The sequence below is a fragment of the Mus caroli genome, unplaced genomic scaffold (assembly GCF_978045245.1).
Source record: "Mus caroli unplaced genomic scaffold, Mus_caroli_1 scaffold_2, whole genome shotgun sequence".
In the NCBI taxonomy this organism is placed as follows: domain Eukaryota; kingdom Metazoa; phylum Chordata; class Mammalia; order Rodentia; family Muridae; genus Mus; species Mus caroli.
Window position 1 is genome coordinate 170,547,248 of NW_028227257.1, and position 12,212 is coordinate 170,559,459.

The 12,212-nt window shown below is 43.2% G+C and overlaps 1 protein-coding gene across 1 annotated transcript in view; it reads right to left on the bottom strand.

Moving 5' to 3' along the window:
* Window positions 1-12,212, bottom strand: part of Il2ra (interleukin 2 receptor subunit alpha) — a 41,207-nt gene that overhangs the window by 11,906 nt on the left and 17,089 nt on the right. The window contains exons 2-6 of the mRNA XM_029474192.2: window positions 8,096-8,272; window positions 6,582-6,692; window positions 3,679-3,894; window positions 2,112-2,183; window positions 996-1,067 (exon numbers count right to left, since the gene is read on the bottom strand). Of these exons, the coding sequence (XP_029330052.1) occupies window positions 996-1,067; window positions 2,112-2,183; window positions 3,679-3,894; window positions 6,582-6,692; window positions 8,096-8,272 (648 nt within the window). The remainder of the gene's footprint in view (window positions 1-995; window positions 1,068-2,111; window positions 2,184-3,678; window positions 3,895-6,581; window positions 6,693-8,095; window positions 8,273-12,212) is intronic.

Below are 12,212 nucleotides of genomic sequence, written 5' to 3' on the forward strand. Positions count from 1 at the left end.
CATTAGCAGCATCCTTCACAAAGGATCTATTGAAACAAGATAAGAAATCCTAAACACACTGATATCACCTGGAAGTGCTCACACTTCCCAAATGCTGACGTGTGAAGCTTCTAGAACCTGCCATTGATTCAGTGGTTCAGGAAGGTGGAGCTCTGAGGCCTGCTTTGCCTCCTACCAGGAATAACTGAGGTGCTTATGGACACTATATTTTCTCTCCCTGGATCCTTGTTTTGTCTCTCACCAAAGTTTGGGAGGCATTGTTCTTGAAAATGTATGTGGGAAAAACTGGTTTTGGTGATTTAAGGGTTAACTCTGATGATGCTCAGAGTTTATGTTTATGTTGATTGACAGGTTTTCGAGTCACATTAGAGGTAACGTTCTGGACATGTCCTTGAGAGGTTATCAAGATTAGGCTAAATAGAGGTAGGGAGACCTGCTCTAAATGTGGGGCCCCATTCCATAGGTTCCATAAAAAGGAGAGTAAGCTGGGAACAAACATTTATCTTTCTCTTTTTAAAAATTCTTTTATTTCTTTGAAACAAGGTCTCACTATGTCGTTCTGGCTATCCTGGAATTCACTATGCAGACCAGGCTGGCCTCTGCCTTCCAAGTGCTGGGATTAAAGGCTTACACCACAGTGGCTAGCTAGCTTTTCTCTGTTTCTTGACCATAGATGCACTGTGACCAGCTACTCAGTCTCCTGCTGCCACAGGTTGCGCATAGTGATGGACTGGATCCTAGAACTGGGAGTCAGAACAAACCTTTCTTTCCTTCGGTTTGTTTTGTCAGGCTTCTGGTCACAGCAACACAAAAGGTAGCTGATACAACTCCCAATGTACTACAGCTGATCCATGGGATTTTGAGCAATGATAGCAATTAAAGTCTTCCTTTACTCTTACAACCATTAGTGAAAGAAGGGGTCGTTTCAACCAGCTAAACTACCCACGTCTTTGCATGCTTCACCATTTGTCCGTAAAGTAAATGAGCTGGCCCACCTGCTACCTGATACTCCCTGGTGAGCACAAATGTCTCTGTCGTTGCAGTTGTTTCTGTGGGTTGTGGGAAGTCTGTGGGAAAGAGAGATGAGGGGATACTTATTTTATAGCTAGCATAGGACTGCACAAGACTGGGAGAGGAGGGGCTTCCCAGTAGGTTACCCACTCGGTGTGCCCTTTCCCCCAGCCTTGAGTGGGCTGAATCAGACCTATTTCTGCCACAGTTGGCTAGCCCACCTAGGGTGGAGTCTTCCTACCTAGGTAAAGTCTATTGTGTGCCACATCTGCAGCTTCCTGCAAGAAGCTACCTGCTGAGCTGCTGAGCTTGCTTTCCTGATGAGATCCTGACAAAGCGATGGAGATCCTGGCAAAGTGGGGGATGAGTCTCCCCCTTTAAATTCAAGACCCTACAATTAAAGATTGAGTCTTTACCAGAGAACTTTGTCTTGACCCATTATTTCTCTCACCGTCCTTCCCATCCATGCCCAGCTTTCCTTTCAGGAACCCAGTAACTCGTGGCCGCCGCCGGCTACAACTCAGGTTGAGGGAAGCGATGTGAGGGCCAGGTGAGCAGTGTGTGTGTGTGGAGACCTCAACCTCTGTCCTGTGGTTTCTCCCTCCTTAGATTGTTTGTGTGTGTGGAGAGGGTGTACACATTCATGTGTGTGCGCATGTGCCTATGGAGGTTGGAGGTCAACATCAGATGTCTTTCTTAATTGACTATCTTATTTTTTTGAGATCTCTTACAGAACCTGAGCTCATTAATTCTGCTACACTAGCTGATGGCCAGCAAGCTGCAGAGATCACCATGTCTCTGCCTCCTCAGAGCCAGGATTATAGGTAATCACTGCCTTACTAGCGTTTTTAAAAATTGAGTGTGATTTCTGGGGATCAAACTCAGGTCCTCATGCTTTGCATGACAAGCACTCTACCAACTGAGCCATCTTCCCAGACTGCCTTGGGTTGATTATGCTGCTATGGCCATATTCTTGCTTTGGAGAAGAAGGAAGCAAATAGGGCTAGCTTCCTCTCCTCTTCGTATTCATTGCTTGAGGGGCTTGCATAGCCTTGCTTGATGGCCAAATGTCTGTCTGTTTGTGGACGTTTTCTCCATACCTGTGGTGGTGATGGGACAGGAAGTCTCACTCTCAGGTGAAGAATTTCTGCTTCCTTGAGATTCTTCACTAGCTGCAAAAGAAAGAAAGCAATGTATCTGGAGTCAAAGATGGTGATATGGGATCTAATGCCTTCTTCCACTCACCATCTGGGGCTCCTGTTCCTAGATACACCCGCTAAAACATTGGCAGCTTTTCTGGGGCATGTCTCTGGGATACAGGTCCACACTAGGGCACTGAAAACAGTTAAGGGGCCATAGAAAAGTATGTAAATGGGAATTCTAACCCTGACAGTGGCTATCTATGGAACTGTGAACAAATCGTTCTCTCCACACTTTGTACTCAGCCCTGGGATTCCACCCCTGACTTGGAAATGGGTCAGAATAGCACACACACACACACACACACACACACAGAGAGAGAGAGAGAGAGAGAGAACCACCACTACCAAATGGAGACGAATAGAGCTTTGACAGTTCCTTTGTGATCAGTCATTGAAGACGAAAGAACTTCAGTTGAGAACGCTACCATAACATTGAGCTGTAGGCAAGCCTGCAGGAGATTTTCTTAATAAGTGATCAATGTGGGAAGGCTCAGCCCATTGTTGGTGGGGACACCTCTGGACTGGTGGTCCTGGGTTCTATAAGAAAGCAAGGCTGAGCAAACCATGAGGAGCAAGCCAATAAGCAGCATGTCTCCATGGCCATGATATCAATTCCTGCCTCCAGGTTCCTGCCGTTTCCTGACTTCCTTCTATCATAAGTGATGATGTGGAGACGAAAGTCAAACCTCCTCCTCCCCAAGTTGCTTTTGATCATGGTGTTTTATCACAGCAATAGTAGCCCTAACTCAGAAGCCCAGGGTCTCGCTAGGAAGTATTGGTATGCCCTGGCCATGGGGGTGACTCTCTGGAGGGAAGTTATGAGAAACAAACAGCATCCCAAGGGAACCACAGAGGAAGTCATAAAATGTGACAGACGGCAGTATCCAAAGAAACCAGAAAAACTCATGAGAGAATATGAGCACCTTTTGATGATGGAAGTAGTAAGGTTTCAAACAATGATGGCTGAAGGCCTCAGCACAGGCAGGTTGCATGTGAGCAGGACTGGGCATGCGAAGGCACATCCTAAAGCAAGTCACTTCCCACACATTTGTACTTTTTATCGAAAATCAGGGGGACCTTTAAGGGGATTATAATGACCATGGAACACGGTACAAATGACATATAAGTACGAAGAGTTGTGGGTGTGATGCTGAGCTTTCCCTTGTGAACAATAGGATATCTTGGTGATGGGCAGAAGTTGTGGAAGCTCAGGCTTCGATAGACACAGGATAGCACTCTGTCCTAGAGACAGCATCCTGTATGGTTCGGAGCACCGGAGAGATCCTCATTTCCCTGCCTTTAACCATCTCTATGTGGAGTTAAGGGAACCTTAGCATTTCCAGTGTTCTTTGAAAGGTGAGACCCAGAAGGTCACGTGGCTTTCCCAGATCCCATGGCAGTGTGGAGTCTCACCTAGGTCCAGATGAGGAAAGAATGGGAAGGACACAAGAAAGGAACAACTTACCCAGAAATCGGTGGTGTTCTCTTTCATCTACACATGTGAGCCGGGGCTGAGTCCACCCCGTCTTCCCACACTTCATCTTGCAGATGCTAATAGCAGGACCTCTCTGTAGAGCCTTGTATCCTGGAATACACTCGTAGTGAACTCTCTGTCCTTCCACGAAATGATAGATTCTCTTGGAATCTTCATGTTTCCAAGGAGGGGGCTCCCTGCAGTGACCTGGACGAGGAAGAGAATTTTGAAGGCAAGTTTGGGAAGGCACAGCGAGTGCCTCTAGGTTCCTTCTTGCACCCAGAACAACTCTGGTGGCTAAAACTGGACATCGGTTCTTATTTACTTGTTTTGCTTTCACTGAACCTACAAATGTTGATAGATTCCAGCTGTCAGCAATGTAGGCATGGTAGGAAGGCATGGTAGGAAGGCCAGGGATGCACAGCTATTTCCTGAGTTGGAGAGGGGCTCTTTAAGATTCAGAAAAATAAAACAAACAAACCCCACAGATGACAGAATGCTCCTGCAGCTCACCGCCCCTCTTCTCTTACTGTTACATAAGCAGTTACAATGACGGGAGAGAAGGAGACTCAAACTGCTGGGGCTGTCCGCCAGTCCCCCTGGGAGCTCCAGCAAACCAGCTTTCAAGGGTTTTTATCCAAGCTGGGGTGGGGTTTCTGATGATGCAGCTGAATTTGAACTATCCTTGCTCCCAAGAATAAGCCCAGTGAATTCATTGGTTCATTACATGATACTTGGGTGGAATCGTTTCTTTAGTTTGCGGTCATTGTTCTATCTAGTGACCAGATGTTTGTTCAGGTCTCCCCAGGAAAAGTCACATGGTGGTCACTCCCACAAGAGTCGGATAGTTGATGAGGTGAGAAAGACAGAGGAAGGTGGACCGGCAGTGGGAGCAGCAGGTAAGGAGGGGATGCTTGCCGAGAGCCCAGGTGGAATGTGCTTTTCATTTGACCCATGCTGCAAAGACCCTGAGACTCTCTGCTGAGACACAGCAGCTGGGTGGAGCAGATGGACAGACCTCTCAGTATAGCTGCTGAACACGTGAGGAGAAACAAACAAATTGTTAGCATTCAGCCTAGGACTTGGGGGAGCTGACCAAGGACAAAGCTAATGTCTGGAGGAGGGGAGTCACTGAGAAAATCTCAGAGAAATGGATCTTTGATTAAACCACAGCTGAAGCACAACCCACATAGACCATGTCAACCCTTCTAAAGATCTCCGACACCCAGCAACTTCTCACTCACTGGAAGGAACCCAGGCTTGGCTGACCTTTGGCCACAGAGATCATGGCCTATTCTGAATTAATCTTGGAATTCCATATCAGTGGCCTTCCATTTAATCAGACAGAACTATATATGCTGTCGAACTCTGGATCATAAATTACTCGTAGGTTTAGAACCTTCCAAAACACCTGAGTACCCAAAACAATCCACAAAAGAACCACATACAAGCTCTCTGCCCCCACAGGAAACTGGGTGGCCCTGACCTGAGCCAATTTCTGTTACATTGCACTTTGTGTAACAACACTGGGACTGAGTTTTAGTCTCAGAACAAATTATTTTAAGACCAAGAAACATTATAGTTGACGGAACCTGTTTGAACTTAAGTCTTCTTTTCTGTAAACCCCAAACTATTACAAATTATGAAACATCCCTCAGATAGAAGCAACTTGTTCTCTCTCTCTCTCTCTCTCTCTCTCTCTCTCTCTCTCTCTCTCTCTCTCTCTCTCCCTCCCTCCTCCTCCCTCCCTTCTCCCCTCTCTCTCCCTCCCTCATTATTTGGGGCTGAAGAGATTATCATACAATTCAGGACAACTTTGAATTTCTCATCTTCCTGCCTCTGCTCCCAGATGCTAGGATTACAGACATGTACAACCATGCCAAGTTCATCTGATTGTCTTTTGAGTAAGAACAAATATTGACACCCCACCAACAGAGACCTTTCAGTAACTGTAGAGGTTGGCACCAGTTACCAGGAGAGCAGAGAAAACATTAAATGTATTTGAAAAACACTATTCCAGGACAGAGCTGGGAAACCAAAGGGACTGAAAATATCACATTGCAATAATGCTTCTAGATTGGACTTTATCCCCACCCCACCCCCAATACTGGATGCTGTGACTAGTTCTTAAGTAGCTAAACATAAGGTCTCCGAAGAAAGAGGGACTAGAGGTTTTGCTTTCCGTCTGTGATGTGACTGTAGCTGGGCCGTTTCAAGGCTCTGTGTCTTAGTTTCTTTGGTAATCAAGGAACTTCTTCCTATTCGCTGGTTCACTCAGCTGTGGGTTCAGATGGACTATATATTATGTAATAACGTTCTTTGTAAGGTTATAACTTTATCATAAGACCATTAGGGTCTTCTTAAGGCTCACTGATCTCTGAAAACCTCAGCTCTAACACTAGTAGCCTCTCTTTCTTCTTGACATTGTGGCTTAATTTAAGTAATATCATTCCATCTGGGAAAGTGTATGTAGACATAGAGCCCACACATCCACACCTCATTAAGTAGTGAATAAGTGGGGTTATCATTTTATAACTCTGTGCTGTAAAGGGCAAATTGTTATCAATGGTTTTGCTTGAAGTTCATTGGTTTGTGCTTAAGAGAAAATAGGAGCAATTTGTAAGGGCAGAGGCCCTTGTCTATTCGATGTGTTTCCTCTGTGGGTGGTGCCTAGATTGCAAATATTCCTAGCACATGGTTTTGAGTTGAATTGAGTCTGTAGAAGTTGAATTCTTATGTTCCCAAGCAGCGAGCCTGCCAGCAATCAGCAATGCTGTCACCTGCATGGAATTCTGAGAGGAGGAGAATGGATTGCACCTGCCTGTTGAGAACAGGACTAATCTCTCAGTTCCCAGGAGCCAGCTAGAGGATGGTTGTTGAGATGCATGTCTTACCTGTAAGGTTCTCTTGGTGCATAGACTGTGTTGGTTTCTGCATGTTTGTGGTTTGTTGCTCTTTCTGGTGTTCAGGTTGAGGTGTAACTTGCTTTCTTGATTTGTCGTGGGCTAGAGAATATGGGAGAAATGAGGCAAATAAGTTCCCAAATGTTCAGAATAGAAAGAGCTATCTATGCGGTCATTTACCCTGAGACATCTTCTGGTGCCCAGAGACATATCTGTGCTGGGTGTGCAAAGATAAAAGACCTCTCCTGTGTAGGGCATGTGGGACCTTGTTACCAGACAGGCATGAGAAATGGCAAGCTTGAATGAGCTTAAACCCTGGGAATCTCAGAATTGAGAATGGCAGGAGTGAAGCCATTCCCTGCTTGCCTCTACCTGCTCTGGAATATGTAACCATGACACTCCACTGAGAAACATGGCCATTGGGTCACATAACAAACACCTGGAATTCTTCTCCTTGCTAATGGTTGGAAAATGAGGAAGCCAGGCACCTCAATAGAGCAGTCATCTTTAAACTTTGCCCTCCACCCATAGGTTGGCTCATTGACCCATTCCATCCTCATGGTCAAAAATAAAGGAGACTGGAACAACAGATCAGTTATGGGACCACCTAGATGTCTAACAGTAGAGGAATGATTAAAGCAAATGTGGAATATATGGATTTTTTTCTTTAATATATGTATACATAAACACACACACATACACGAGTCAGGATCCCATTATTTGGTCCTGATTTGCCTGGAGCTCACTATATAGACCAGACTGGCTTCAAACTCACAGAGATCCACCTGCCTCTGGCTGCTGAGTGCTGAGTTTAAAGACATGTGCCACTACCCTCAGCTCAGCAGCTAGGGTGGGATTTTCTTCAGCCATAAAGAAGAAAATGAATGCACCTAGAGATAACAATATTAAGCAAATTAAGCCAGCTTCAGAAAGAGAAATATGTTTTCTTTCATTTGCAGTTCCTAGACTTTCTATGTCTATATAATCCAAAAGTATAAAGAAAACTGTCTAAGGAATCTAAAAGTTAGTAACGGAGGGGAGGGGGAATATAGAAGAGAGTGGCTGTTTCAGGTCGGGGCAGAAAGTGCTCATTCTACAGTGTATACCTGCATGATAATATTCTTATGTAACACAGTGCTATATATAATGGATATATGCAATGAAAAAATATACATGCACACCCCAAAATAGAGAAGAAACTGAGTCTGGATACAGGCTGTGTGAAGGAGCAGTCTGAACTCAATGAAGAGGGGAAGCCAACAGCAAAGTCATGCATCTATCAGATTGACTCAGGCTTAGTCAAGAACTTAGCAAGCCTAGCTCTTAGACCAAATAGACATCATTAAATAACGTTAGGTGAGTGGATATTACAGAAGCCTTTAAAATCTGTTATTCATAGATTTGTCCACATTTTTATATGTTGATCCAAGTTAATGGGAGCTGGAGTCTGTCACCTTTTATCTCTAGATCCTTTCCCATCCAGGTTACAAAAGGGTCACACTTACAGTTGCTGGTGCACTGGCAGTTGCTGCTCCAGGAGTTTCCTAAGCAAAGCATATAGACCAATTCCTTTAGTCTTCGGAAACCTCTCTTGCATTCACAGTTTAGGATGGTGCCATTCTTGTAGGAGAGGGCTTTGAATGTGGCATTGGGGATCTCGGGTGGGTCATACAGACACAGTTCTGCAAAGGCAAGGAGAATGTTGGTGAGACATGAGTTTGATTGTGCAGTAGCTTGCCCACATGCTTCTTCTCTCAATTTAAAGGATTGGTACGTACTCCACCTCCTCAGGGGATCAGTGGGAGCACAGAGGATGATGTGTGTGTGTGAATATGATCAAAATACATTATATGCATCTATGGAAATGTCACAGTGAAACCCATTGTATAAAACTGAAGAGATAAATATTTGTGTCAGAGATGCTATAGGAGTGTTCACTCAAGTTCCTCTACAGTATAAAATGCAAACTGTAGAAGGAAAACTGTACAAGTAAGTAGAATTTCACTCTGAAGGTACTTTGTGTCTAGCATACACAGGAGAGAGGTTGGGTGGGCCAAAGCTTCTGAGACAGGTCAGGTGTCCTAGCGTGATCACCAGAAATAGAGGTTCCCATGTAGTCTTTTTGAGAGGGAGTGTTCTCCTGTAACCCCAATTGGGCTCAAGTTCGTTATGTAGCTGAGGATGAACTCCTACCATCCTGCTTTCAGTCCCAAGTCTTGCGATTACAGGTGCACACTGCCACAGCCAGCTCTCTATGCCCGACTCTTGAAGGGAAGAGTGACCCTGATGTAAGTGAAAACCATTCCATTGCAACAAGTTCTTGTGCTTGAAGACATCAGCTGACTAGGGGACTACCACAGCAGGTAGGGGCGGGGGGTGGGGGTGAGTGAGTGATGGCAAGGAGTGGGAGTGGCGGGAAAGCAGGGGGCTGTCATGGCATGATGGCTGAGTGTGTAAAGGTGGTTGTCACCAAGCTGCCATCCTGCCCACCTGCTCTATCTGGGACGGCATGCTGAGGCCAACACCGAGACCAACACTGGCACCTGCTCATACATCAGACTGGTGAGTATCATGAAGGCTATTATATTAGTAAGTATATATTCATGAGAAAATTCCAGTTTTTTTCTTGAAAGAGATGTCTAAAATAAAAAAAATAGCACTTTATGGTAGGCCTTTTATTTATTTATTTTTAATTTAACTGTGTGTGTTAGGGGAGGGGTGAGCCCATGAGTGCAGTTCTCCTAGAGACCAGAAGAGGGTGTTAGAAACAGGTGATTGTGAGCTGCACAGTGTAAATGCTTGGAACTAAACTCAGATCTTCTGGAAGAGCAGTGTGCATTCTTAGCCACTGAGCCACCGTGCTGGTCTCTACAGGACAGATCTTAGTACCTCCTTAAATGTAAAACATGTGACAACTTGGGCAAGAAAGCTGAGGTTGATGGGCCTTTAGCTTTTTAAATTTTTCTAGCATGTCTGAAATGGTACAATGCTAACTAAATAGAACATAGAAAATTAAGAATGCATAGTAAATATTCCAGGGAAGGCATCCAATAATAAAATACTACCAGGAGCACATATTAAAAGATAACAGAATAAATTAAACAGAACATTCCAATATGTATTAAACAGATCTGTTCAGCTGAAATGAAGAAGCACAAAGAAAGAGCAAGGAGGCAGATGTCACAGTCAACCCACTACTAGTGATTATATTAAACATAAATGAACAATTTTTTCTAAAATAGAAACTTTCAGACCACAACAACTGCATACTATCTCACAATGAAAATGCTTAAATATAAAAACCAAAATGAATTGAGTGAAAGAGTAGAAAAAGATATGCAGAGATAAGCATAGGAAAGCTGATATGGGCTATGTTACTATCAGAAAGTAGTTTTGTGGGAAAGGGGACTTAACACAGCTAAAATGCCTCTTTCCATGGAAGTACTGAGAAGTCTACATAATGGCGTATGTAAGTGGGTAGGTGTGGCCATCTCAAATCACTTGTTATATATTTAAACTGAATTAATTAAATAAGATATAAAGTTAATTGTAATTACACATCAGAATCATAAAATACTCAAGAATAAATTCACCCACACCTACAAGAAGACCAGACTTGAAAACTGCAAAAGAATTTCTGCTGAGAAAAAAATTTTAAGTGAAATAAACAGAGAAGCATACAATGTTTATAAATTGGAGGGCTGATTTTTAAAAGACATGTCAGTTTACCTTCAATTCATCGGTTTGATGTACATTTTAGTAAAATTGGAAAATTGTTTTCAAACTTCCTTGGAAGTATCTAAGATAACTGTAAGATAACGTGTATGATGGGAGACTCGTAACATCTGTTACTATAAAGCCAGCCATCAAGACAGCAAGCAACTGGGAGAAAAACAAGTACAGCGACAGAATATACATTCTAGAAACTAATGAACATTTAATTACTCCCCACCCCGCACCCATTTACCAAAGCAGTTCATGAAAAGAGGACAACGTTCTCAACAAATACTCTTGAGTCGTGTGGATAAATGTGAAAAGGGAAAAGAGCTTCCTTCCACAGAGAAAACTTATTTCTCTTCCTATTAACAACGTGTGTGTGTGGGGGGGGGGGGGTATGTGTGTGTGTATGTGTGTATCACATGCAATCATAGAATTAAAACTGTAAAACTTCTAAAAGAAAATAAAGGCAGACAGCTTTAGAAGTTGTGGATAGGTGAAGATTTCTTAGGACACAGCATGCACTGAATATAAAAGGAAAAAGGGGCTGGAGAGATGGCTCAGTGGCTGAGAATGCTTGCTACCTTTGCAGAGGACCAATGTTCGCTTCCCAGCCACCTGAACCAAGCAGCTCACAAGCACCTGTAACCCCAGCATCAGAGGGTTTGAATCCACCCTCCCATGCCCTGCTCCAGGTTAAAGATTTTATAAAGGAAAAAAAATTACGAAAGTATCAGCTAATCCAAAGACCATGAGAAAATGGAGGAGATGTGGCAGGCTGTGAGAAAACCATTTATAATGTATATATGAAAATATTTGTTTCCACAATACACAAAGACCTACATAGCAACACTAAAGGGTGACTGACTCGATAGATGAACAAACACTCAAATAGTCATGTTTCCAAAGAAAATATTGTGATTATTGAAGACACACACACACTGAAGTGGCACTCACCAAGCTGTTAAGAAAATACACGTTTTCTCCCTACCTATTCAATATAGTACTTGAAGTCCTAGCCAGAGCAATTTGACAACAAAAGGAGATCAAGGGGATACAAATTGGAAAGGAAGAAGTCAAAATATCACTATTTGCAGATGATACGATAGTATATATAAGTGAACCCCAAAAATTCCACCAGAGAACTTCTAAACCTGATAAACAGCTTCAGTGCAGTAGCTGCATATAAAATTAACTAAAACAAATGGCCTTTCTCTACAAAAAGGATAAACAGGATGAGAAAGAAATTAGGGAGACAACACCCTTCACAAATAATATAAAATATCTTGGTGTGACCCTAACTAAGGAAGTGAAAGATCTGTATGATAAGAACTTCAAGTCTCTGCAGAAAGAAATTGAAGATATCAGAAGATGGAAAGATCTCCCATGCTCATGGATTGGCAGGATTAATATAGTCAAAATGGCTATCCTGCCGAAAGCAATCTACAGATTCAATGTAATCCTCATCAAAATTCCAACTCAATTCTTCTCTGAGTTAGAAAGGGCAATTTGCAAATTCATCTGGAATAACAGCAATAACAACAAAAAAAATCTAGGATACCAAAAGCTATTCTCAACAATAAAAGAACCTCTGGTGGAATCATCATGCCTGACTTCAAGCTGTACTACAGAGCAATAGTGATAAAAACTGCATGGTACTGGTACAGCAATAGACAGGTAGATCAATGGAATAGAACTGAAGACTCAGAAATGAACCCACCCACCTATGGTGGCTATGGTCACTTGATCCTTGACAAGGGAGCTAAAACCATCCAGTGGGGAAAAGCCAGCATTTTCACAACTGACAGTTATGTAGAAGCATGCAAATTGTTCCATTCTTATCTCCTTGTACAAAGCTCAAGTCTAAGTGGATCAAAGAACTCCACATAAAACCAGAGACACTGA